Source organism: Ambystoma mexicanum, chromosome 2p (assembly GCF_040938575.1).
Source record: "Ambystoma mexicanum isolate Mex_15411 chromosome 2p, UKY_AmexF1_1, whole genome shotgun sequence".
NCBI classification, from domain to species: Eukaryota; Metazoa; Chordata; class Amphibia; order Caudata; family Ambystomatidae; genus Ambystoma; species Ambystoma mexicanum.
In genome coordinates, this window is record NC_090923.1 from 1,379,927,935 (window position 1) to 1,379,954,812 (window position 26,878).

At 48.9% G+C, this 26,878-nt stretch overlaps 1 protein-coding gene across 1 annotated transcript in view; it reads right to left on the minus strand.

The window, feature by feature from the left end:
* Positions 1-26,878, minus strand: part of LOC138567514 (UPF0764 protein C16orf89 homolog) — a 546,721-nt gene that overhangs the window by 254,712 nt on the left and 265,131 nt on the right. Inside the window, exon 4 of the mRNA XM_069645784.1 lies at positions 8,004-8,121. Coding sequence (XP_069501885.1) covers positions 8,004-8,121 — 118 coding nt within the window. The remainder of the gene's footprint in view (positions 1-8,003; positions 8,122-26,878) is intronic.

A 26,878-nucleotide genomic window follows, 5' to 3' on the forward strand; every position in this document is an offset into this window, starting at 1 on the left:
TAGGACAGGCGACTTGTTTTATCAGGTGAGTCATTCCCCGATTCAAAGAAAAACCTGATTTTTGGTAGAGTGTTGATTTTGCAAATTCAAACGTCCAGGTAAAAGTTAGCTAACCAAAGGGGAAGGTTCAAGAAACATGCCTGGAGTACTGTCCACTTTAGCGGGGCTTTTCAGCTGCGGTAGACAGTCCTTGGAATATGGCCAAAGTGCACCGCCTGGGGGACCGCCGGCTTATGATATGTATGCAAAATATGGTGTGGGTGCGATAATATTTCGTGAAATTTGGCATAGGCAAACTAGAAAGCAACCCGACCATCAGTGGCCGATTAATGGTAGCTTTGAGATTGCGAGGATAGATAACCTAGAAAGGGTGCTAATTAGGAAAAAAAGCGCGACCCACAGCTTTTGAGACTGTCAAAGATTGGAGGCGGGAAGCAATGCTCCGATTTAGGAGTAGAGAGAAGCATGCACGTAGGCACAAAACGAAGCTTGAGGTAGCAGAAGAAAAGGAGATGGAGGAGTGGACGGCAAGTTTAAAACGGGAAGGGAGACGTGACCAAATGAACATAGAAAGAATATACCCGCAGCGGGAACTACACATAGCAGACAAATTAATGGAACATTTGTTAACTAACACGGGTCGAGGCCCAAAACCAGAATCGAAACCAAACACGCCAGTAGTGACTGCGCAGGCCCAACCAGTAGCTCTCGTACCCCCACCCGTAGCCCAAGCACTTCCCCTCACACAAGCATTAACCCAAGCCCCACCCACAGCTCGAGCCCTCCCACAAGCGCAGACCGCGGATACGCAATTTCCCAGCATCCAGGAAGGCCCTTCACAGATGACACCTGTGTCACTTGTCCCATCCGCACCTCCCGCTCCAGAGACAGATTCAGCACCATCCGCCCCTCCCGAAGTCGAAATTGAGACCGGGGAGGCAAGAGGTGGGGCTGAAGGAACAGGATTTGGACGGGTAACTCGAAGCGCGATCAGCAAAGAAAGAATGATTGAATTACGGCAAGAGGCAGAAATGTACATAGAAGGAAACGATGGGACGGCAGCGTTGGCCTCATTGTATGGGTACCGAAGAAGCGACGAGAGACAGGTAGTGTTGGAATGCATGGGGGAAATTTTGGTGGGAGAATGGAAAAAGATACTTGGAAATTTACAGCCACAGCGATTGTTAGATTTGAATAAGTTAGCACGCAGTGAGCAAAGAGATGAGGATGTAAGAAAACATGTGCACAAACTCATTGAAGTGAAAAATGAAATGGAAGACAGATATGCTGAAATGTTTGCTACACCTGAATATAGTAGTGAGTGTATTAAGAAAGGTAGGAAGGAGGCGTCGAGGTTGTATATGCAAAAATCGTGGCCTAGAGTTCTTTCAGAGGATACAAAGCATTTGCCGGTACCGGGACAAATAGGGGATAAACAAAGATTGCAGGTATGAGTGGGGGAAACAATGCGATGGATGTCGAACAAAAGAACGTCAGTAAAGGAAGTAAGTGAGATATGTAATGGGTACCCATTGGAGATGAGAAAAGAATCGATGCGAACGATAGTAGGGGTGTTACTGCAGCAGGTCATTGGATACAATATAGGTAGAGGAAATGCGCAGGGCAGAGGAAATTTGAATAATATGCATGGGGTGTCATTCGGAGTAAATCAATGTGCGTACTGTAAGGAGGAAGGACACTGGCGAGCGCAATGCCCCCACCTACAGAATAGAGGTGGGTTTGGTCAGAGAAGGCCTCATAGAGGACATCAGGGGTCAAATGGCCCAAGCAGAAATAGCATGCAGCAGCAGCAGGGATATACCAATGGAGGTACTCAAAACCAATCCTATGGTCAAAACCAAGCGCAACAGAACCAGGCATTGAACCAAAGTGTTTCGAACCAAAATCAGGGAGGGCAGGGCCAACAGAGGAATGATTAGAGTGGAGGACATCGAGGGGGAAATGGGAATATTATTGATACACAGCCAAACACGTATTATAGCAGAAGCAGTGACTACACATCGGACGATGTGTTATTTTCGCGATAGGACAGCCCACGGCAGGGGTCGGAACCAGTGTCTATTCCTGTGAATCAGAGAGGACCCTACGTAGAAATGAGAGTCGGGAATAAGGAGCACCGTTTCCTTGTAGATACAGGGGCACAGAAGTGCTCGATAGACCACCACTTGGTTCCAGAGATACCACTGTCGGGGCAAAAGAATGTTTCTGTAGGGTTCGCAGGTACACCAGTAATTAACCCCATGTCCCAAACTGCCCCAATTACAATAGGACCATTTACGGAACAGTGTCCATTTCTTTTGACAGGAAATTGTGGAGAGAACTTGCTAGGATTAAATTTGTTGAGAAAATTGGGGGCAGTCATACATTGTACGGCAGACGGGGTGTTCCTCATGATGTGGCCTCACGATACACTGGTGACAGAATTTATGTCAAAAGCGTTACCAGAAGAGCTAAGTAGAGTACCAACCTGTCTGTGGGCAATGCATGATAACGATGTAGGATGCTTGAAAATAGAGCCAGCAAAAATAACTTTGAAAGAAGGTGTCACATTACCACGAATTCCCCAGTATAAAATTTCTGTTGAAGGTGAGAAGGGATTGAAAAGCATTGTTACTGACCTGGTGAGATTGGGGGTGGTTGAAGAAATTGCAGGTAGCACGTGCAACAGCCTGATTCTTCCAGTTTACAAGAAAGGAGGCAATGAAGTACCCTATCGTTTCATAATTGATCTGCGCACACTAAACAAAGTGGTAGACCCGCAATTCCCTTTGGTTCCAGATGTCACAACAATACTGACAATGATACCGGCCACTGCAGAATACTTTAGTGTAGTTGATTTGAAGAACGCGTTCTTTAGCATTCCAGTGGATAAAAGCAGTAGATATCTGTTTGCGTTTACTCTAGGAGGTCGATCATTCACATTCACACGCATTCCACAAGGATACACAGAAAGCCCAAGCATTTACAGCAGAGCGCTAAAAGAGCAGCTAGACATGCTAGAATTACCCGAAGGTTGCGTACTCTTGCAGTACATAGATGACTTGTTATTAGCTGCTGACACGAAAGAGATCTGCAAAGAAAGTACTATATTACTATTGATACACTTAGCGACCCATGATCACAAGGCAAGTTTGAAGAAATTCCAGTATAATCAGAAAGAGGTGTCTTATTTGGGTTACCTACTTTCGAAAGAAGGGAGAATATTAACACCAGTACGCATAGAAAGTATTTCTAGTATGCCTATTCCAAAAACTCAAAAAGGAGTCAGAGCTGTAATAGGCATGGCCTTTTATTGTCGGCAGTGGATCAGTAATTTTGCGTTGATTGTGAAGCCGATGATAAAGTTGACTAAAAAGGATGCAGTGATGCCTTTACAGTGGGATGAGGAATGTCAGAAAGCGTTTGAGCAATTGAAATCTGCATTGTGTGCTGCGCCGGTTTTAGGCACTCCCAACTATAAAAAGATCTTTAGACTATTTGTGAGTGAGAGTGAAGGATGTGCATTGGCGGTTTTGACACAGGAACAAGGTGGAAGAAATAGGCTGTGCGGCTATTATTCTTGCGCGTTGGACCCTATAGCGCGCGCACTACCAAGATGTTTGCGATCCGTCGCAGCGGCTGCTGCGTCAGTGAAACAAATGGAAGGAATGGTATTGGGGCACACTTTAATTCTGATGGTGCCACATGCTATAGACGTTCTATTAAATAGGACACAGGCGCAACACCTCACCTCAGCTAGACTGACAAGATATGAGCTCATCTTGTTTGCACCCCACATCCAAATTATGAGGTGTAGCGCATTGAATCCTGCAGAATTAATGCCACTGCCCATAGCAGAAATTGGTGACAATGAATCACCACCCCATGATTGTTTAATGGTCACTGAAGAAGAAACAAAGGGAAGAATTGACTTGAGCGACATCCCACAGAAAGAGCCAGATGGGGAGTTATTTTGTGACGGCTCTTGTTTTAAATTACCTGATGGCACATCAACGGCCGCATATGCAATTACTACCCTAGAGAGTGTTGTAGAAAGCAGAAGAATCCCCTACAATTCGGCGCAAGCCGCAGAAATAATAGCACTGACCCGAGCCTGTGAACTCTCTGAGAATTTGAACGTGAATATTTATACTGACAGCCAGTACGCCTTTGGCGTGGTTCATAACTTTGGCCGACTTTGGGCTGAGAGAGGTTTCTTGACATCACATGGGGACAGGATTCAGCATGACCCTTTGATTGTGCGATTGTTGTCTGCACTCACGTTTCCAAAGCGCCTAGCTATAGTGAAGTGCCAGGCGCATAAAAAAGTAACATGTAAAGTGGGAGAGGGAAACGCATTTGCAGACAGGATTGCGAAGCAAACAGCCACAGATTTGGGAAATAAAATGATGACAGTACAGACTGAGGAAGTACCTTGTATGATAGAGAATGGAGTTGCCACAGTGAAAGAAATGCAGGCTGAGGCCACGACTGAAGCGATTCAGGGGTGGGCTGTGGGCTCCGCTGAATTAGATTTGGAGGGATGTTGGGTGGACAAAGAGACCAAGAACTGGATGTTGCCAAATTGTTACGTGACCGCAATGGTTATAATGGCGCATAGCCCTACCCACATTTGCGCGAAGAAGATGGTACAGCATTTATCCACAGTATGGAAAAATTAGCACATAAAAAAGAATGCAGAAAAGCTAGTGCAGAATTGCATTACATGCCTGCAACACATTGGCCCTCATTACAAGTCAGGCGGTGGACCATGGTGCTATTAGCACCATAGTCCATGCCGGATTGCACTGTGGTCTGCTGATCCGCCTCTGTCATTTTTCATAACACACATCAACCCCATTTCACCCCCCACCCTCATCACCCCTTCCAAGCAGGCAGTGATACCCCCCTCCCCCCACCATATAATACTAACAAGTCCCGCGAAAAAGGGGACAACAGGCAGTTCCCAACGTGGGTCCGCAGTCCCATTAGCCCAACCGGGGCCTATGCCCAACTTCAAATTAACAAAATTAAACATTGCAATCGCAGTGGGGTGCGCCGTTGCCGTGTGGTGGACTCTTGAAAGAATAGGAATGGCAATAGGTTACCAGCAGTACCTCAAACAACACATATGTAGACTGATCTCACCAGGCACATCTAGGCCAAGTCTAAGCGAATTAAAGAAAGGGCCGAAGCCAACCGTGGGGAGAGGCCCACCATGCCCAGCACCCCGCGTCCAGGCCCGCAGACCCAAGCGGGTCAGCAATTCGCAAGCGGGGCGTTAGTAATGGCGGGCCGGTGTGCATGGCGAGGTGCCGCTCCCCGTCCCCGGTGGTAAACTATGCATGGGTGATCAGCACAAGTATTCAATGCACTGGTGAGCCAATAAGGCTGTATTACTATCAGCATGTGTAGGAATAAGCAGTAGTAAACATATAGCTGAAATACAAAGTGGTCTAGGTTCAATCATCGATCATAGGGTTGCTGCTGGGATTAGGCAGTGGTATCTGTGACTCTATAAATTTGACAGCCTCCTCAGGCACCGTAAAAAAAGAACAGCAATTCTTTGAAGGTAATTTTGAGCCTGGCCGGAAAGAGGATGGCGTATGGGACATTCCGCTCTCGCAGAAGTTTTTTGACTCCCAGGAATTGACGTCTCTCCTGTTGCACCCCGACGGAGAAGTCAGGGAATATTCGAATGGTGTTTGAGTCGAGGCGAAGGTCGCATTTTTCGCGCGACAGGCGTAGGATGAGATCACGGTCCCTATAGTTGAGAATCCTGGCTATGATGGGCCTGGGGAGATCTCCCGGCTTGGGACGCGGGTACAGGGCCCGATGAGCCCGCTCGACTGTAAAGAAGGGGGAAAGAGCAGGGTCTCCCAATAGGTCTTTAAGTAGATTTTCAACTGCCAACTCCATGAGCCCCTTCATGGCATTTTCGGGGACCCCAATTATGCGCAGGTTGTTTCTACGCGAGCGGGGTTCAAGGTCATTGCACTTTGACTTCACCACCTTCATGTCGCGGGTCAGGGCGGTCACCGTATCCTGTAAGGTGTGAAGTTGATTTTCGTTCTCCCCAATTCTGTTTTCCGCCTCGGTTATCCTTGTTCCCACATGATCGACTCGGGACTTAAGGGAGGCGAGGTTGGCGTTAATATCGTCCAGTTTTTCATGGAACGAAGCAAAGTTCTTAGCCATAGCCTCCATCTTGGCCGTGAGGTCCAGGGCGGTAGCACCAGGGTGGGGCGCGGATTCAGGATCTTCCTGGGCGAATGTCGTAGCACCCTGGTCTGGACGTGGGGCCGCCTTTGCAAATTTGTCCATGGCGCCCACCTTGTTCGTCCCCCTGGATCTATTGGGCATTACACGTGCAATGAGGGCCGCCCCGACAGGTCTGGGCTGCTTTAATGTGGAGCACAGGAAAGTAGAGGTTAGGATCACTCCCCAGTTGTTGCAGTTCGCTATGGTTGAGCGCGGGTAGAAATGGGCTTTGACGGCGCTAAAGTGTTTGTGGTCCAGGTAGCAACTAGGCTGGCTTGTGAGAGAGACAGTAGCAGCAAACAGTCCAGCCACCCAGTATGGAAGGTGCAATGGCTGGGGGGAGCCGCCTTAGGGCGATACTAGCATGAAGTCAGCCCAGGTGGGGTACTCAGGATGGCCGCCGTGCAGTATAGCGCTGTCAGAGTGTGTACAAAGCTAGCGATGACTAGATCAAAGAGTCTGCGGCCACCCGCACGTATCAGGTATGTGCAGGGCCTGGATCGAGGTGTCTGGGCTCCAGCATGGTGCAGTGCCCTCCAGAGCGGCCTGCACCATGTATGGGGGCGCGTAGCCGAAGGAGCTCACAGATCGATGTGGTTTAGCTTGGAGGAGCTCGTGGCTCAGTGCGCCCACTCGTGTCGCAGTCTAAGCGGTCCCAGGGGCCCTGAGAGCGGGCCGCGGGGTAGGCGGTGAAGGCAGGCCGGACGGGGCGGCCAGGATAAGGGAAACATCCAAGAGGGCGAGCCCCTGCCCAATCCAACTCCTCACCTGGGCCGGGGTGTAGGCCACCACCCTCGGGAAGCCGTCCAGTGTCTGCCGGGTGTCCGCATGCAGTCCGCCGGCTCCAGCGGCCGCACCAGGTCGCAGCGCATGGCCAGCCAGTGTTGCTCCCCTGCCACGAGCTCCGACCCACCGGGCCAGCAGATTGAGGCCGCGGTGTCGAGGCGGGTAGGCGGGGTGAAGAAGGCACAGCACGAGCGTCACCCCAGCCCCCAGGGCAGCATGGCCAAACACCGGGGAAGTCCCGCTACACCGAGGGGACCAAGGGGGAACCACGACACCCCCACAAAAGTTGGTGGCCGCTGGTGCTGTCCCCTCACGCCGCAGCCAAATGGCGGGGAGCTCCCAGGAGGCGGGGCCCCTCCAAGCTGCAGGCAACGCCGGGGTCCACACAGAAAAGAGGGTCGAAGATTCCAACACGGCCCAGATGGTCACCCAGCACCCGATTCTGGCTGAAAACACAGCAGGATGTGGAGAACGATATCGGTTTCAAACTGGGCCGGTGCAGTGCTGCTAAAGTGAAGTTTGCTGCTGATGATGCCGGATTTGGAGTCCCATCCACACGCAGCTCCATGGCTTGGCGTCCATTTTCGGGCTGCTCAACAGCGCCCCCTGCCCCCGATGAAATGCTTCTTTTTCTTCCTTGCTTTACCCTCTGTTAGTTCACAACCTATCCCAGCTTGCATGCCTTTTCCAGACTGATGGTAGATTTTCTCAATTTGAGCACTGTTCATATGTATTAACCACTATAAAAAGTATTAATTTGTCTAAACATCAGAACATTTTGCAGCTTGTTTATATTTCTATGCAATGGGAATCATCCGTTTTCTCTGTCCAATTTCTTGTGTTTGGTTTTCATTTTTTTTTTATTTAAAAGGATAGAAACATTTTTTGAGTGTCTGGTTACACCTTAGGGTGCCTTGAGGCGCAATCCATTTCTACTCGTTCTTAACACCACTTACCTGAATGGCAATCATGCTGTAGAAGAGCTGGTGGGACAACGAGTATCCTATACAGCCAGATTTCGTCATGATCCTCCTGCACATTGGGGGCACGTAGCACGTTGTTTCATTTTCCTCCCTATGGGGAACAACGTTTTTTTTTAGGGAAAACATTTCTCGTAACAATTTGGAAGGGAACATATTCACTTTCATTCGCATAGGAAGAACATTTTTAATGCACACATTTATAACAGTCTGAGCATGCGCTTTCAGAATGCTTCATTCGGATTGGTTGCTGGCCGGAAATATATCTGCCAGTGTGTTGCATGGATGACGTGGCCTCTCTGAACATACATTTATACATTTATATATTTATTTAATTTCCCATAACACGCCACTCGCCCTCAAGCCTCGGTGCGCACACAAAAACAGACAAGACAAAACACGTAAGAGGTGTCAGAACTCACAGCATTAAGGGTCAATGTGGGTCAAATATCCCTGCAGAGTCTTATCCCTCACTCACCCTCGCGCCCTTAAGGCAAGAACTTGTTTCTTTGTTTTGGACGGACCATAATAGAGGCAGTGCTGCAACACGGGTAAAGTAAAGGCGAAGAGTGCGTCATTGCCGTGACACAGGAAGTGGGCTGTCCTTCTGCCGGAACCGTTAGAGACATTCTCTGGTGCCGGCTAGTCCCTTTGGCTAGAAGTATAAGCAGTTTTGCATACACCATAGGACAAACCTATTTCTCATTGTCACCTTTCTGTGTGCAATATATTGATCATGTGAATAGCCACATTTGAAATGCATGCTGATGAGCTGGGTGCAATGGTGCGCGAGACAGCTCAGACTGCTCCTCTTCTCCAGGCCCAGGAGTGGGACGAAAGGGCGCATGGCCCTGTTGTACACCCAGGCTGCACTGCACACGCAGCCCAGAGCTTTCCTCTTTCTGAGCCTGCCAGACCTAGCCCCCTGGCGGCCAGACACGGCAGCAGGGCCCGTCACGTGCTCGGGATGCACTGGGCGCGCAGCCTGAGACTCATGTATATTGCTCTGCCACTCCTAGCATATGTTGCACGCCTTGCAAAGTCCTGTACCCGGGGTGGCACACGAAGCCCCACCACCGCAGGGAGTTTGTTTCTCAGCCTCCTGCACAGTCCTGTCTTCAACCATCATACTCAAATTTTTTTTCAGTACTCTCAGTTATCTCCTTGTCCAATCCCTTCCTCAGGGCTGGTGAGGGCAAATCAATACCTGTCTTTTTAGGAAAGTTTCATCCAGCCGCAGGGTGGGGTTGGATGGTTTAATCCATGCTTAGAACAGGTAACAACAAATATACCCATTCGTTTTTTATTTGGTGGTTTTCTTGGGTGTTTTTTTTAATACAATTGTCAGTGTTTAAGAAACACTATTAGGACTTGATGTACCAATTCGGTCAGCCGACACGTGTTTCGTCCCTGGGGGTCTTTCTCAAGGCATGTGTGAATTTCTGTGAGCCCTCATTGGGGTCCTGGTTCAGTTGTTGGAGGCTGTCCTTGTGGCAGTCTTGGCTCCTGTTGGGCCCTGGAGTCCGAGGTTGAGCGTCCTGGGTGCTCTGTCGCGCGTCAGGAGCGCGACAGAGCTCGTACCTACCAGAGTGTTGGAACTAATCATTGCAGCAAATCCAAGCAAGATATTCAGGAGTAAAAACTCTTTACCTACCTACCAAACTGGGGTCCAGGCTAAACCCCAAAACCACTCCTGTGATCTTGCAATACTCCCAAACCTTAAATTAAATGGAGCTTAGCACAGGCAGGTTCCACTCCTAGAGCCTAACTTCACCCAACAAATATACCCATACACAAATAAATAACACATTTCCGCACAGTGGTGTCTCTGTCATTTTATTTTCCTAACTGTCCCTCATGGGAAGAACACTTCAACCCTTCCAGCCAGGGCCTAATTTTTCCAGAATCTTCACACCTAAGAGGATGGAGAGAGAAAAAGAGAACGAGGAGGTTGAGGTTGGGGGGAAAGAGGACCAGGTGCTTGGGGAGAGACGGGCAAATAAGTGGAAACCGGGTGAAAACCAAAATTCTAGATATGGAGGTGTTTATGGAGAAAGTGGTGAGAGGCGTTAAAGAGGAGGTGGTGAGTAAAGTTAAAAAAAGAGGTGATGACGGAAGTTAAGGAGGAGAGGATGAGGGAATCTAAGGCAGATATGTCGAAAGGCATCATGGAGGGGGGCCCTTATAGGGAGGTACCTAAGGAAGGACTGTCTAAAGAGAAGGTGGTGAACAGTGAGGAGATGATGAAAGAGGGGGGCGATCAGAGGAGCAAGGTGAAGCAGAGAATCACCAGGATTAGCAGGGGGAGGAGGAGAAGGCAGCAGAAGAGGAGGAGGAGGATGGGAGGAAGATCCAGAGGAGCATAGAAACACAGGAAGAGGAAGAGAGCGAGAAGAGGGGAACCCCCGATGAAGTGGAATGTTGAGCACAAGATGAAGCATTGAGAAGGGGTGGACTGGAGATGTCCCTGTAGGCCTCTGTCTACACCCTGGGCCTCTTTTGTGTAGTAATTTATTTTCTTTCCAAAAGTTGTCATAGGAAAAGGGTTAGGCTTGCTGAACATGCGTAATATGGGGCCACTTTGAAAATGATTTCCAGGGCCTCTTTTGGATCCCGGTCCAAGACAGGGAGGAGGAAGAAACCAGGGAACATCCCCGAGGTACATGTTTTAGGAGGAGAGGGAGTTTTGGTGGTTGGCTGTAGAGTCAGGACCTCGAACAAGGCCGTTTGGGAAAGGCCTACAGAGGACCTGTCTTCCTCTGGCTCTAGGCCTTAGTGAAAAGCCAGCGCCAGCATGATGCAAGCTATAGGCTCAACCACCCGGCTCTGGTGCAGAATTACGATCTGGGCTCCTTACTGTACTCTAGCTGTAGCTGCACAAGTATATCCCCCAGGAAGCTGGGAACACCAGAGCCTTCACCTACACACTGAAACAGCAAGATTATGAGAGACATTCTCCTTCTTGGAATTCTTTAAGTTTTCATTTGGGAACAATGGGAACCTACCCCCTTTGATTTTGATTGATTAAAGCTGCTGGAAAAGATCAGCTCCCCGCCCTAACAAGAAATGAAATCATGTGTGCATTGCACTATTCTAGAAACTTCCTGGGAGACACTAACATATCTTTTGGGCAGGTCAATCCGGACCAAGATAGAGCTACGTGCATGCCCATTTTTACCCATTACAAAAATACTTTAGTTTGATCTTTTGACCTTAATACAGGCCTGTTGGTTAACATATTCCATGTCTGTCTCATGTCGGACGCCTGTATACTTTGTGGCCCCAGACAGATGATAAAGCATGGATTGTGTGGCAAAGAGTGTAAGAGCAAGGGTAGGGCACACATATAAGATCCTGACTCACGATGACAGGGCCCTGTTTGCCCATATTCTGTGATGCACAAAGTGCAAGTTTGCAATTCATGGATCCAGAGCCATTTCCCCATAAGTCTAGGCTGCGTGGGGGTCCCGGGCACTCGTCAAAAGTCACCTGGTCGGGGAATGTGTCTGGGTGCATTCCAACCCACACAGCAGTTGGGGTGTACTCAACACATGTGCTTCAGAGCAGTATCTGCAATGTCACGTGGCACAGAAATAAGGGGCAGCCGCCCCCTACACAGTAACATGGCTAGGTGGCACATATGTATATGAGTGTGTCGTCTTCATTAAATACAGGTTAAAAACCATCTGTGTATTAAAGTCACGTGAAACAAATGTCATTAAGGACAGGGGGATGTGGTACAAGCAGCATATTGAGAATCTTACAGGCACATACACAAACCATTCTCGAGTTGTGGCTATGGTTCAGTTTGGGATTTTAATGCAGGCGGTAAAGGTCAAGTGTAGAACTTGATGTTGACATGGACCTCTGCCGTTGTGTCCATCCACAATGTGGCCAAATGCTTATTGAAGTGGCAGCTGTCTGTAATGTCGGTCATGGCACATTAGTGTTATCATAGAATACGTTTCCACTCACGATTGACCATATATATATTCATATTTGCAGTTTAAGTTTCTTGCCACAACAGGGTAGACCCATGCCATTCATTTTGTTATTTTTATTTTTTCTGACATCTGCCAGGCAGCTGTCGGATCAATACTAGAACAAATAAATAAATGCGAGAAAGACACATGACAATGATGAAGTCTCTCGCATGAGGGTACACAGTGTTATATGGCCACCCGTGCCTCGGGCGGCCCACACGCATGCATGCACACACACACTCATACAGAGAGGCACGGGACGCGGTGTTGCCTGTTACGCGTCCCGGCGGCAACTGCCGGCACGGACGCCGTTTATTCAACTGCGCATGCGCGGGCCCAACCGAGGCTCGCGCATGCGCTATGCTACACTGGGACATCACATCCCTTCCTTTTTTTAACAACAAAACAACATAACATTATGGTGCAGCACCAAACATAAACGGTAACACATGAGCGGGATCCCACCCGCCACTCTTGACGGCCCATTGCAATCTCAGCTCAGTCTCCTGAGCCCAGGACATAGTCCTTGAGATGAGCAGGCAGTCTCCGGCCACTGCGCATGGGATACCTTGCAGTGACCGTTGGTGTTCCAGAGGCCCTGTCCCCGGAAAGGGCGACGGCACCAGTGGGATCATCAATCGGACCCTCGGGGACTGCCTCCTGGCTAGGCCCATCCTCCTGACCCGCGGTCTCTGTTGCCGTGTCCACTTTTTTGAAAAAGGACCTGTTGCGGGTGACCGTGCCGCTTTCGCAGGCCGCCATCACCATGGTCCCTTTCACATGGGTGACTTTCCACGGGCGGGGCTCATATGGTAAAGATAGCTTGCCCACAGGGTGTCTGTTCCGAACGAGCACGGAGTCCCCCACGCACACTTCCTTGTCTTGCAGACCTCGTCTCTCGCTTTCCTTCTGATTGCGCGTGGCGCGCTCTTCTCGAACCTTCTCATTGTCTATGACACCTGGACTCCTCCCCTCAACTTCCGGTAGCATTCCCCTCGGGCAGCGCCCAAACAGCGCCTCCGCAGGGGCAACCCCCGTGGACTGGTGGGGCGTGGTTCGGTACTCTCGCAAAAATTCCACGAGCTTCGTCGGAAGGTCATCACCCCCATTGGCAGAAATCCTGAGCACTTTGTTTAAAGTACGCATTAGCCTTTCGGCCTCTCCATTGGCGCCGGGCCATAGCGGGGATACCTTGCGGTGACGTATCCCCCTTTCCCGGAGATATTGGGCAAACTGGCTGCCGGTAAATGGCGGTCCATTATCAGAGCAAAGTATCTCCGGAAAGCCATGTGTGGCGAACATCTTGTCCAGGGCTCTCGTGGTGAACTCAGTCACCGTCGACTCCACCACATCCACCTCCGGGTACCTAGACCATTGATCCACGGCCACCAGGAAATACATGCCACGACCCGTCGAGCCGAAATCCACATGGACAGTTCCCCACGGCTTCTCACTTCGCTCCATCAAGCTTATCGGCGGGGCTTTGTCTCCTGGGGTCGCCGCCTGACATGCCAGGCACCTTCTCACGAAACTCTCGACCCTCCCCTCCAAATCCGTAAACCACACCTTAGGTGGTAGTCTTGCTTTGGTCTTGACGACCCCTTGATGCCCAATGTGTGCTAGCTCCAACACCTGCATCCTTAAGGCCTGTGGGATCACGATTTGCCGCCCTCTGAGGATCAGTCCATCATCCGAAATAGAGAGCTCTTCCCTGACCCTCCAAAGTGCCTGAAGATCCCTTTGGGCTTCCGGCTGACGTCAGGAGTTGTTGCGCAGCACTTCTCTTCAATCTCCACTCCTTACTGCTGCTTTGATTATGCCGAAGACCTCATCCTTGGAGGACTCAGTCGCAATGGCTAGCCTCGTCAGCGCCACTGGTAGCGCCCCATCTATCACATGACAGAGCAGCCCTTGGCAGTCCGACACACCGCCGTCCTTGTCGATGTTCTCCGAATTCGGGTGACGTGAGAGATAGTCCGCCGGGTTGTCGATGTTCTCCGAATTCAGGTGACGTGAGAGATAGTCCGCCGGGTTGTTGGTGCCCGGTCTATATATCAGTCGAACCCCATACTCCATCAGGGCCAGCATCCAACTCTCAATCCTGGGTGGTGGCTCCGACAATACACCCGCTAGGATGGGTAGCAGCGGCTTGTGGTCTGTCACCACTATCACGGGCTTGCCCAGGATGTAGAGGCGAAAATGGTGACAGCCCCACAGGATGGCCAGTGCCTCCCTCTCAATTTGAAAATATCGCCTCTCGGTGTTGGAGAGAGCCTTGCTCGCATACGCGATGGGCCGCATGTCCCCTCTTTCATCAGGCTGCAATAGTACGGCCCCAACACCTACGGGACTGGCATCGACCACAATCTCTGATTCCACGGCAGGGTTACATTACGCCATTGTGTCCCCATCCGACAGGGTGTTCTTGAGGGCCTGGAACGCCTCCTGTTCACTGCTTTCCCACTTCCACACGGCATCATTCCTGGTCAATGCTCTTAGGGGCTCAGATAAGGAAGCCAAACCCTTGATGAAGCACCCACAGTAATTCACCATCCCCAGGAAGCTCCTTACCTCCTTTGGTGACGATGGTGCCGCTGCTTCACGAATGTCTCTGATCTTTGCCGGGTCAGGTGACACACCCGCTGCGTGAAAAATTAATCAGAAAAACCCAATCCGGTCTTTAAAGAATTCACACTTTTGGCGATGCAGGGTAAGACCCAGATCATTCAGCCTTTTCAGCGTGTTCTCGAGCCTCTTCATGTGCTCTGCTTCCGAGTCGGCAAATACCAAAATGTCATCACTCATGTTCAAAACGCCTTTTAATCCTGTGAGTGCCCCTCTTATGGTGTTCCGGAATACTTCCGCAGCTGATGAAATGCCAAAACTCAGGCGCTTAAATTGGTAAAGACCTTCGTGTGTCATGAAAGTCGTGATGAATCTAGAGTCAGGGTGGAGCTCCAGCTGGTGATAGCCCGCTCTTAGATCCAATTTCGAGAAGACTTTCGCCCCATGCAACTCCCCTCTGAGATCATCGAGGGTCGGCGTCAGGTGTCTCTCCCTCTTAATTGCGGCATTAGGGAGGCGCATGTCTACACAAATTCTCACCGCCCCCGGCAGTTTTGGCTTGGGTGCTACCACTATGGGTGAAAACCAGGGCGTCGGCCCTTCCACCCTATCGATAATATCCATGCTGACAAGCGAGCAAAGCTCCTCCTCCACCTTTTCACGAAGATGGAATGGGATCCGCCTATGCTTGAAGGTCGTTGGCCTGATCGTGTCGTCAATGTGTAGACGCACCGGGGGTACCTTCAGCTTCCCGACCCCTTCAAAAATACCTGCAAACCTGTCCAGCAGCGTTTCGATGTCCACTTGATAGACCTCCATTGCAAAGTGAACCAGGCTCAGGCCTTCGGATGCCGTACAGCTGAGTAGAGAATGGGGACTCACATCTGTGACGAAGAATCGGGCCTTTATGGTTTTCCCGCCCCTGGACACAGGCGCTACGAACACGCCCCTGATAGGAAGCGGAGTGTCCCCGCCAAACGTGAAGATCTTTGCAGTTGAAATGTCTAGCGCAGGAGGCCCCCGGATCCGCTGGTAATGATCCGAGGCAAGCACACAGACTGCGGCCCCTGTGTCGATGAGTACTTGAGTCGGCACTCCCTGAATGTCCACAACACATTTGGGCTGCCTCTTACTCCTTGCCCCTGAAGTGATGCTCGAGATGAAGAAGACTTCTTCCTCTTCCTCCTCTTCCTCTTCAGCTAACTGTAGTCTTTGCATTTCCTGCTCCAAGGCTGCGATGCTCCTCTGCCTCCTCGAACCACCACCCCGTGCCCTGGCCAGGCCCCTCTGCACCGACACCGGAGCAGGGGCGCGACACATCCGGGCGTAGTGTCCGGGTCCATTGCATCGGCCACATGATCTCGACTTGGCCGGACACTCCTCGGAGTGGGGCAAGTCATATCCGCAGTATTGGCAGATAGAGTCAGACCCCGTTGGAGGGCGAGTCTCTTGCTTTCTCTGCCCCCACTTGTCTTTCGACATGGCCCTTTTCCCGAGTGCAAACGCATCCTCAGATGCCCCCGGACGCACTGCTGCGTCCATTTTAGCGCCTCTCGACTCCACCAGTTCGTACGTTCTGCCACTGTCCAAGATTTGCTGCAGGGTCCAGCCTGGTTCTCTTAGCACTTGCCTCTGTAACTTGCCAGATGTACATCCTTGGAGAACCTGATTCCTTATCATAGGTTCATCATTGTCCCATCGACAAGTGGTGGCCATCAATCGCAGTCGAGCACAAAATTGATCAACTGACTCCTTTTCCCGCTGTTTCTCCCCACAGAAGAGAAATCTCTCGTAATCCACATTGGAGAGCGGTATAAAGTAGTTTTCCAAAGCAGTCTTGACTGCCGCATAGGTGACTACCTGCAGGTTAAGGGACTCATATATGCGTATGACCTCCAAACCCGCCAAATACAACAGGGTGGCCCTCTTCGCATCATCATCGGTTATCCCGGTCGCTGTAAAGTACATATCAAGTTTTTTCATCCATAGCAACCATCTTGGGCCCAATTTCGAAGGGGGACCTGACACATCAAACTCTTGCATCGGCAGTAACGACCCCTGTTGTGTTTTCCCCACCACTGCCACAGCTTCCGCCTCTCTGTCGCTTCCTGCCATGTTTACAGGTCGCACAGGCACCTCCTTGTGGCTTAGAGGCCGCAAACCTGACTCGGGTGGGCAGTGCACGTACCTCCAATTACTGTCCGGTGGCAGACAACGTATTCTTGCTCCCTTTCTGGCGCTTAGTGTCTGTCAGAAGTGGGCCGTCCTCTGGGTGTCGAAGACGGTCAAAAGTTTCCAAAAATAGTTTATGAGGTGGTAGAAGCAGCGCACAAGCACCTTTTCAGGCCGCTATTGCTGTATACCAGCTGCTAGAACATCAACGAAATGCTCCCGCCGGGTCCGTGACTCACCACGTCGTAACGTCGCTGATGGTCGACATGCCGTGTGCATCAAGCGAACGCTCCGGTGGCGTCCCGCCTCGTCGCCAGTTGTTATATGGCCACCCGTGCCTCGGGTGGCCCACATGCATGCATGCACACACGCACTCATACAGAGAGGCACGGGACGCGGTGTTGCCTGTTATGCGTTCCGGCGGCAACTGCCGGCATGGACGCCGTTTATTCAACTGCGCATGCGCGGACCCAATCGAGGCTCGCGCATGCGCTATGCTACACTGGGACATCACACACAGCACATGGCCTAATAGTCCAGAATTGGTGGATTCTACAGAATCTGTCAATGGGCACTGTCTCTAAATGCAAATCCTTCTCCCCTCACTCCCCGTAAAAGGGCCCCAGCACCTCACATCATATCCATGCGCCGATGGCCATCAGAGTATGACCCTGTGAAGCAAGCTCACAAGTAGTCCCCTGTTCTGTTTGTTTTAAATGTTTGCAAACATTTTAAGTTTCAGTGTGTTTGCAATCACAGGATTTTCAGTGTTTTCCAGAAAACATATATGTTGATGACCTTGCTCCTGCCAAGGCTATCCTTATTGTTCTCACTCCCTCAATCCCATGGCAACTAAGCCAGAGTATTATGAACTTTGATAAACGATCTCATATTATTTCAAAATGACTCCCCGATAGTTCTTGAGTTGGGCAGGCTCGCTCTCTTTGCTCCTTTGCTGGGTGCAATACTTTGTGGCAGGTCCATTTTGTGCAGGGCTGCTTCTACTTTCAATTCCAGCCTGCCTGTACCTGGCCTGGCTACACTGCCATAAGATTTTGACCGACCTATCGAGAAATCATAAGATTTAAGAGAGCAGAATGCCTCTGAAAGACTGATTGTTTTGCAGCATTCAGTCACTTGTGTGGTAGGTCAGTGTCATGGATGCTTCCTTCAAGGGCAGCCCAGACTCATGGGCGTAATTTTATGGGGGACCTCCCCAACTTTTGTGGAACACCATTTTGTCCCCGTCATTTGAAAGGGCCAATTTCCTTTAGATGTCTGGCCCACGCCCCAGCATTTTCAGCAACATTACTCCACTGACTGTCCTGTTAGGAACCCTCTAGAATGTTCTATAGTTCAATCTGCCCCTGAATATAGTCATGCAAGTCAAGGTAACCCACACCCTAACAAGGCCTTGTGCGCTAATATTTTCCACAATACAAGGCTATTAGAAATTGAATTGTATCACTCCCTGAGGAGACAGTTATCTTTAGAGAATGATCTTCTTAATGTAGAATAGCCTGGGTGGGCAAGAGTTTGGACTCGGTGGGTGCTGTGGAGGAGGGCCTCACAGGCAGATCACAAGACAAAACAAGAGCACGAAAACCAGGAACAGCCAAATATTAAAAAATAAAATAAAAAAAAAGCTCTTCATTAAGAACAGACCAACTCAGAAAGATAGAAAAATGGTTAGTATAGTCATGAACCTCATGCCAGTTGCACTTTTTAATACAAATGTGCAGCAGTTTCAAATGGGTCCAAACTAATCAGCAAAACCTTAAGAAAAACTTTCCTCAGTTTCTGAAGAACACTGGAGAAATTAGGTTTTAACTGTTGATGTTAACAGTGGTCATACAAATATCACAACACACTCCGAACCATGCTAATGTGACAACGGACAGGAGAATGGCAGAGTTTTTTTTCCCCTAGACCTTAAGATGGAAAATGACTGGGCCAATGCACAAGAGGAAGTATGCTAGTGAAGTGAGGCCTATCAGGGAATAGAGCATTTCAGAGAGATGGAAAAGGTTTGCATTTCCTCTAGGGACAAAGGGTAAGGTTGCGCCTAATTCCCCTACAATTGGTTTCCATTTCCATGAGCGAGGAACCCAAGTACAATTGCTGGGAAAATAGTGCCTTGTTAGGGCAAGATAATGCTAGGGTGCTGCTGTACAGGGGTGTTGCTAGGTCTGGAAAAGATCCAGGGCTACACTAATGCTGGCACTGTCGGGACTCAGGGCTAGATAGCCTTTTTGTTGTATCTCCTGAGCTTCTATCCAGGACTACAACCAAAAAATCTGGCAGTATAGCCTGCCCAGGTCCTCACCCAGCAACGCCTCTGCTGCTGTATATCCTGCCACCTCCATTAGGTACAGGCCATGCCACCTTGAATGAATGTCCTTATTACCACTTACAAACCCCAGCCACACGCAATGAGTTTTTCCAGTACCACAAGGACCATCACTCTCCGTGTGCCGAGAGGACAGCAGACAGTCACACCTGCAAATCATCTCAATAACTTCGAATGCAGTAACTTTGCTCCAGAACATACAACTAGAGACCAGTTGGAGCAGAACATGCCCACCCAGACTAGTATTTCATGCAGCAATGGGGTGAGGCTGATAAGCTTCATGCAAGGAGGCCATGCCATAATTCTAGTGGCACAGACCTGTAGAGGTGCCATGTACACACACAGACCACAGTGAAGGGCACCTCTTCAAGCTCCTCCAGCACTACTGATGATACTCAGGAAACTGCACCCTCAGCTGTTCAGAGACAACACATGGCAGCCACAGGGCCCCACATCCATTACTGACACAAACACTGATCCTGTCACGTCCCCAAGCAGAATCATTGACACACAGGTATCAATAAGGAATATGTGTGCATTTATTTATTGAGGATGCTTGTCAGAATGTATTCAACGTGTGTTTATAAACCACTCACAGCCCCACTGCCAGCTGCTAGGGCTTCCCTTCTGGATCTCAGCCAGTTCTTAGGTTCCTCTACTTAGGGTGGCTTCTTCACTCTAAAGATTCAACCTTTACCATTACAGTTGTCAGGGTCCCCCCTCTTAATATTTCCACCAGGAGTTGTTCTGAAGACGACTAGGTTCAGTGTACCTCTCCCACTTGTTTGAGGGACCTCACTCTATTCACTAATACCCACCTTCATCTGAGGTGCACGCTGTGGCTCCTGGCTGCCATGGCTCCCAGATTCTTAAGCCCAAGAGATGAGCAGGAGACTTAACCAATAGACCACCATTTCTACTTGAAGACCCCAGGAAGAGGCCAGAAAATGCCACACTTTTCAAAAGATGGAATGCATATAATTGCACAAGATGTAATGCCTCATGCCTAATTGTCGTTCGATTGGAAAAAGCTAACTGTGAGCAATGGAAGAGCTGGGAACAGATGTGTTGGTACTTCTGTGCACAGACCCACATCCCTAAGAGTATTGCGCAACTCAAGAATAAACAGGGATCACAATAAGGATTTATTAAGTAGGAGCAAAAAGCAACTCCAGGGTATCCAGCATCACCCAGTAAGTAGGTGCTACCTCTGGGGAAAAAGAGGCTAAGACACAATCTTACTTCAATGTGAGAGGCAATCTATAACCCTTTGTACACTATGTACAGTGTATTAAAGATTAAATGCCATCTGCATTTGTCCTAATGGTCCTTTGGACACATTCCCAAACACCCAGAGTTAATGTTATAGAGATATGTTTCAATGGCGCCATTTGTCCTAGAGAGTCAGAAGTAGCTCCTGGTAGCTATTGATGTCAAGGTAATCAGGCCCTCCAAGCTACAAGCAGGATCCCAGCTCCTGGCAATTATGATACATGCTAAATATTGCCAGATGCACACACTCACCAGACACCAGATAAAGGAGTAGCAGACCCAGGTCCACCATTGAGAGTGGCATACAAACATTATGCAAATGCGCAGAAGGACAAGAGTTTTTCACCAATGGCCGGACACAAAACCATGTGTCTGGATTGGCACATGAACAGGTAAAGTCTGAATGCAAATGTTTATATCATTGCAACAATACTGCCCAGCCCCTGCTACATAAGATAGGCCCATTGATGGTGTACACTGCACTCATAACCTCCTGTAGTGGATTTGCGCAGCGGTCCACTAGTTAATGCCTCTCATCTGTATGTTATGTCGTTTTTGTAGACCTGACCCAATCAGACTACATGCTCACACCACATGCACAGCTGATTCCACTCACATAATCGCATTGCACAGGCCTGAATCCACATACGTAGAAAAGGACCCCTAGCAAACAGAGGCTACGGGAGTTAGGAATCCGGAGTCTGAGAAGCAGGGTTATCAGGTGGTGGGGTGGTGAGGAAGAAAAGAGAGAGATGGGATTGGAGTCATGGGTGGAGACATGGATAAAGAAGAAGAAGATTGAGGGAAGGGTGGAGGAGGAAGAAAGGAGAGACGTTGTGTGGAGGTGGCAAAGTTGAGAGATAGAAGATCGGATTAGGGGTTAGGAGAAAAAGAGAAGAGGCAATGATGAAGTGGGCTGAAGGATAAGGGAAGGGAAGAGTAAAGTATGTGAGGGATACTTAGGAATGAGAGATCAGTGGAGGAGGTGGAAAAGAGAGAGAGAGAGAGAGAGAGAGAGAGAGAGAGAGAGAGAGAACGGTGTAGTAGAGGGGAGTGAAGATGCAAGCAGAAAGGTGGTCACAAGGAACACACATGTTTTGTACAGTACCAAGAGGGAGGCTAGAAAGAGAAAGAGTGTGCAGGGAAGGAGAAGAAGAGAACACAAGAGGGAATAGGAAAAGAAGAAATAGGCAAGGGTAGGAACTATTGAACGAGAAAAGGACCAAGGCTGAAAAATACAGTGTGAGGTGGAAGAATGAGAAAGGTTCCCAACCCTTGATCCTAGAAAGATTTGCACAGTGGTGGAAAGGCATTGCGACCTTTGTGCCCCTTCCCCAATGCCCTGCCCATGACCTATCAAAATTGGCATGGGGGTGAAGCCGGGTAGTCCCTGGGGTCCAACAGAACTGAAATTACCCAGTGCACAAGGGTTGGTGGAACAAGGCGCCTACATGTCCCAAAGGACAAAACACAACCTCCTGACAAGTCCAGAGAAGATCAAGACAGATCCACCAACTGCCAAGACAGAAGTGTGGAACGCTACAAATCCCAGGTTCCGTGTCTGTTTTCCACCTGGAAGGCAGACATTATGCAGAGTAATGCATGGAAAAGGGATCATAGTCCTAAAAAGAACCTGCGGGTGCTGTACATGCAGACATCCCATAAACCATCCCAAGAACTCTGATAACCGTGATCCCCTATGATTGGGTTGTGTACAATAAAATCTGTGTACCTGAGTGGGCTTAGAGTTATCTGTTGATCCCTCAGATGTGACACAATACACAGTCCTTGTATTGATTTTTCCATATTTGACCTCCAATATCACTATGTTATGCCATGATCCAGGGAAGCAGTTGTGGAGAAAGTGAACCATAGGTGAGCATCACACACTAGCTGCATGTTGTAGCTGCTGTAGCCTTTTCAGTTGTAGCAGGTGTCCCCACTGATGGGTGTTCTTGATGGTTGGGTGTGTGCCATCAATGGCACCAGTGATCATAGACAATGCAATGTCATAGTAGGCTTACTCAGCGGGCATAGTGTGATAGGTAACAGATGAAGCCACATGTGGCTTTGGCACCTTTATGACTTCCTATATGCTTTCTTGGCAGAGGGATGTGATGGTCAGGGTGTTTTCTGGGAAGTGAGGCAGTTGCATAATAGCAAAGGGCAGTGTGCATTTTCAGCTCTGCTGACCTGGCACTCAGGATTCTGTTGTTGGGTATCAATGTGTATTTTATCATGTTCAGGAGGTTTTGCATAAGGTCCTTATTTAGCCAGTATCTCTGCATGTATTTGCTGTTGGTGAAGCATGCCAGAGTTTGGTGCTTGTGGAGCATGCACTGCCTCTGGGCTCTCCTCCTGATGTGAACCTTGACCAGGAGTGAGGTGTAAGCTGGAGTATCAGGTCCATCTTTCCCAGTTCAAGATACTCTAATACTGTGCCAATAAGTACTATGGGGGCAGTAGCTGTGCTGGAAAACTGATGGTTTTTCAGGATATCCTTCATTAATATTCATGAGCAAAAATGTGCATACATTTAGAATCATTGGGCCTCATTATGACATCCGCGGTAGCCGTGCCTGTAATACAGGCACGGCTGCCGCCAGTGTCATTTTTTTCCCTGTGCCCGCGAATTGGCAATTACCGGGTCATTACGGCCCTGCCGGACCCGGTAATTGCGCATTTGTGGGCGCTGGAAAAAAGATGCTCCCAATAGGGCTGAATGGGAATGGGGAGGTCGGATGCACCGGCACCGTTTATAACGTTGCCGGTGCATCTGACATGCTGTGCTTGCGGGTGCCTTTCTGCCCGCCAGGTCCGGCCTGGCGGGCAGGAAGGGACCCGCGAGCACAACTTGTATTTTGCCGGTCCATGAACTACGGTACCGGCATGCTTACCGCTACCATAGTTCCCGGACCGGCAAACTTATAATGAGGCCCATTGTATGCAAATTTAGCTCATGAATATTAATGATGGGTATCCTGAAAATATGACATGGATCCGGCCCTTGAGGCGTGGAGTTGGACAACATTTAAAGGGTTTCTTAGCACTGCCATCTAGTCTGAGGAAAGGAGGGAAAAATAAGTAACAGACCAAAGTAGAGAAAGACAGATGGGTGTTTAGGTTTGTTTTATTGTTTGTTTTATTCATTTGTATTGCGCACCGGACCCGAGGGTATCAGGGCGCAGGGGCATCAAGGTTATTCTCAGCTTGGTTAGAGTGCAGTACAGAAATTTACAAGTGTACACATGGGTAAGTACAGATACAGGTACAGATAAAGACATTGAAAAACAATTGACAAATGTTGATAAGGAGGGCAAGCCTGGTCAGGTTAGTGGTCATTTTCCTTTATCCACTGGATGTAATTGTGCCTAAATTGGGGGTAGGTTTGGGGTGTCCTTAGGGTAGGTGGGAGGGAGTTCCAGTGTTGGGCTGCTTTCATCTGGAAGACATTACCGCCGATTTTGGTTCGTTTGAATCTGAGGACTGTGAATATATTGGCGTTGGCAGTTCTGGTAGACCGGTTGGGAGAATATCTCTTAACTCAGTCAACAAGGTAGCGAGGGGCTGCATTATTGAGGCATTTGTGCGTCAGAGAGGCAAACTTGAGCGGAATTTTGTCGGTGGTGGTGAGCCAGTTGTGGGCTCTCCTAAAGTTGGAGATGTGTTCCTTTTTGGAGATGCTCAGAGCTACTCTGAGAGCATTATTTTGTCAAATCTGGATTGTGTTTGTAACATATTTATTAGCACCTACGTATAAGGCGTTACAATAATCCAGTTTTGACAAGATTAGGGCTCTGGCTACGGTGGGGCAGCTCTGGGTCGAAAAGAAGGGTTTAGCTGCTCTCATTAATTTACAGGTGTAAGCTGTAGAGCAGGTCATGGAACTAACCTGTTTACGGAAGGATAGGGTAGCATCGAGATAGAACCCTAGCGTTTTAACTTCTTTGGCCACATTAATAGGATTTCCATCTATATTGAAGCTGGCGTATTTGTGATCAAATTTGTTCAAGTTAGGGGTGGATCCAAGAATGTTGAGCCCAGTTTTGCCATCATTCAGGCATAGACTGTGAGAGGCCATCCATGCCTGGATGATGAGGTACACCTTGTTCACCAAGGCCAAATATTTGTTGTAATCTCCCGTCAACGGGATGAGAATCTGGGTATCATCGGCGTAGTTGGTGTAGGTGATACCCAGACCATCAAGATCATCGAACAGGGGCTTCGTGAACAAGTTGTACAGAGTGGGGGAGATGCAAGACCCCTGGGGAACCCCACAGGTGATAGGGATTGGGTCAGCGGAGGCTGAAGTAGAGAAGACACGCATGGACCTGTTGTTGAGGAAAGATTCAATCCAGGCGATAACCTCTTACGAGAAGTTAGCTGCTGAGTCTAGGTGGTTGCAGAGAATTTTGTGGTCTACTAAAACAAATGCTGCTGATAAGTCAAGTAGAAGTAGTAGAGCAGTTTTCTCTAAGAGTTTCGATCTGAGCTTTAAGATCGATAAGAGCAGTCTCTGTCCCGTGTTGGGGTCTAAAGCCTGACTGACGGATTCCCAGGAGGTGTTTTTTTTCTAGGTACTGTTGTATTTGTAGATAGGCTGTCTTATCTAATATTTTAAGCAAGAAGGGGATGGTGGTGATGGGTCTATAGTTCGTGGGTATTGATGGGTCTAAAGAGGGTTTTTTGAGTAATGGGAGGACCCATGACTCTTTGAGATTGCTAGGGATGGTCCCTGAGGGGAAGGAGAAAAAAGAAATTACAAGTAAGTTTATAAGTTTAGTGATGAAGGGTGAGAGGTCCCTGGCAGCGTCTTTGATAATTTGTGAGGGGCAGGGGTCGCCTTGGCAGTTCGAGGGTTTGAGGTTGAGAATGATTTTTTCCACCTCAATTGTGGAAACTTTGGAGAAGCTAAAGCAGAGGGGGGATTAGGTGTGGAATTCTGGGGGGCAGGGGTGTTGGGTCCTTGGGCTGTGCAGATGAGAGATGCTTTCTTGTTGTTGATTTTGACTTGTAGTCCTGCAACTTTATTGGATAGGGCATGTTGGACATTAGTGCACCATTGTTTGTCTTTCTCGCATGTGCCAAGTACTGGAGTCGGTGTTTCCAGCTCTTTGATAATGGTAAACAGTTATGTTATGCTAGAGTTGGCTTGTGATATTCTCAAGTTGTAGGACTCTTGTTTGGCAATTGTAATTTCTTTTTTGTAGAGTGCAGATATTTTATTGAGGTTCAGCTTATTGTTATCAGAAGGTGATTGTCTCCAAGCTTGTTCACTTTTACGTTTCGCGAGTCTGAGAGGTTTCAGGTGTGGTGAGAACCATGTGTTCAGGTGTTTTTTTGGTTTGCTTTTTCTAAGTTTAAGTGGTGCGATGGAGTCTAGAGTTGAACTCATGATTTTGTTGTAGCCATCTACAAGGGAGTGAGGGTTAGATATAGTAGAGAGTGAGTTAAAAGTTGGGAGTATAAGGGGTATGAGATTTTCTGTTGTGATGTTTTTCTTATTTCTTGTTAGGATGACTGAGGCTAGTGAATTATTGGTAGTAGGGGTTGAGGCATCGAGGGAGAAGGTGAGGAGATGGTGGTCGGACCACGGCTGAGGTGAGATGGAGGTGATGGAAGTCAAGCAGTTATAGTCTGCAACCCAGTCAAGGGTTCTCCCCTTGTTGTGGGTGGGGAGGGTCACTCTTTGGAAAAATCCTAACTCAGTTTGGGTGTTGTTGAGAAGGGTGGCCTGAGGGTCTTTGGGGTCTTTAAAGCCTAGGTTAAAGTCACCTAGGAGTAGGCTCCGGGATGTGTTCTTTAAGTTGTTAGAGAGGGTGGTTATAAGGTCCTCCTCAAGGAGCTTAGAGGGCCAGGGTGTCTGTAGAGTAGGTGAATGGTAAGGGTTTGGCAATTAGCAATGGGCAGTTTAGCTCCGAACAGAAAGATACGTTGCTCCAATAAGGTTGCAGATGTAGGTGTCAAAGGAAGATGAAATGTTGAGGAAGGGAATGAAGCTGAAGAAGTTGGACGGTTACATTCACGAGCAGCCAGAAGGGAAAAAGAATAACCAGCTATTTGGCAATGGCAGACACAGGTAATGCAGAAAAGAAACTGATGAGAGAATCTAAGCATATAAGATGGAGTGCCTTTAGGAAGTTGGAGGATACAAAGCCAGGCGCATGGCTGTGGAAGCAGTGGTGAGTTCAGCAGAGAACTTAAAAACAGGACTTGTAATTAGATGGGGTGCCAGTGCAAGGGAAGAAGGAGGCTGACGTGCAAATGCTTTTGAGAGGTCACAATAAGAAGAAATGCTCCTTCTGAATCACTTGAAGGTGGTTGAGACTCTAGGAAGGCAGCCCAAGGTAAGTGGCACTGGGATAGGAGTGAACGTGATTGGATGATGGCAGTAACAGATGAAAGGCATAGAGAGGGAGGGAGAAAGTGTCAAATCTGGTGAAAGGTGATAGAATCAAGAGGAAGTAGCATGGTTTATTTGAGAGACAAGAGAAAGAGTGAGGAATCAA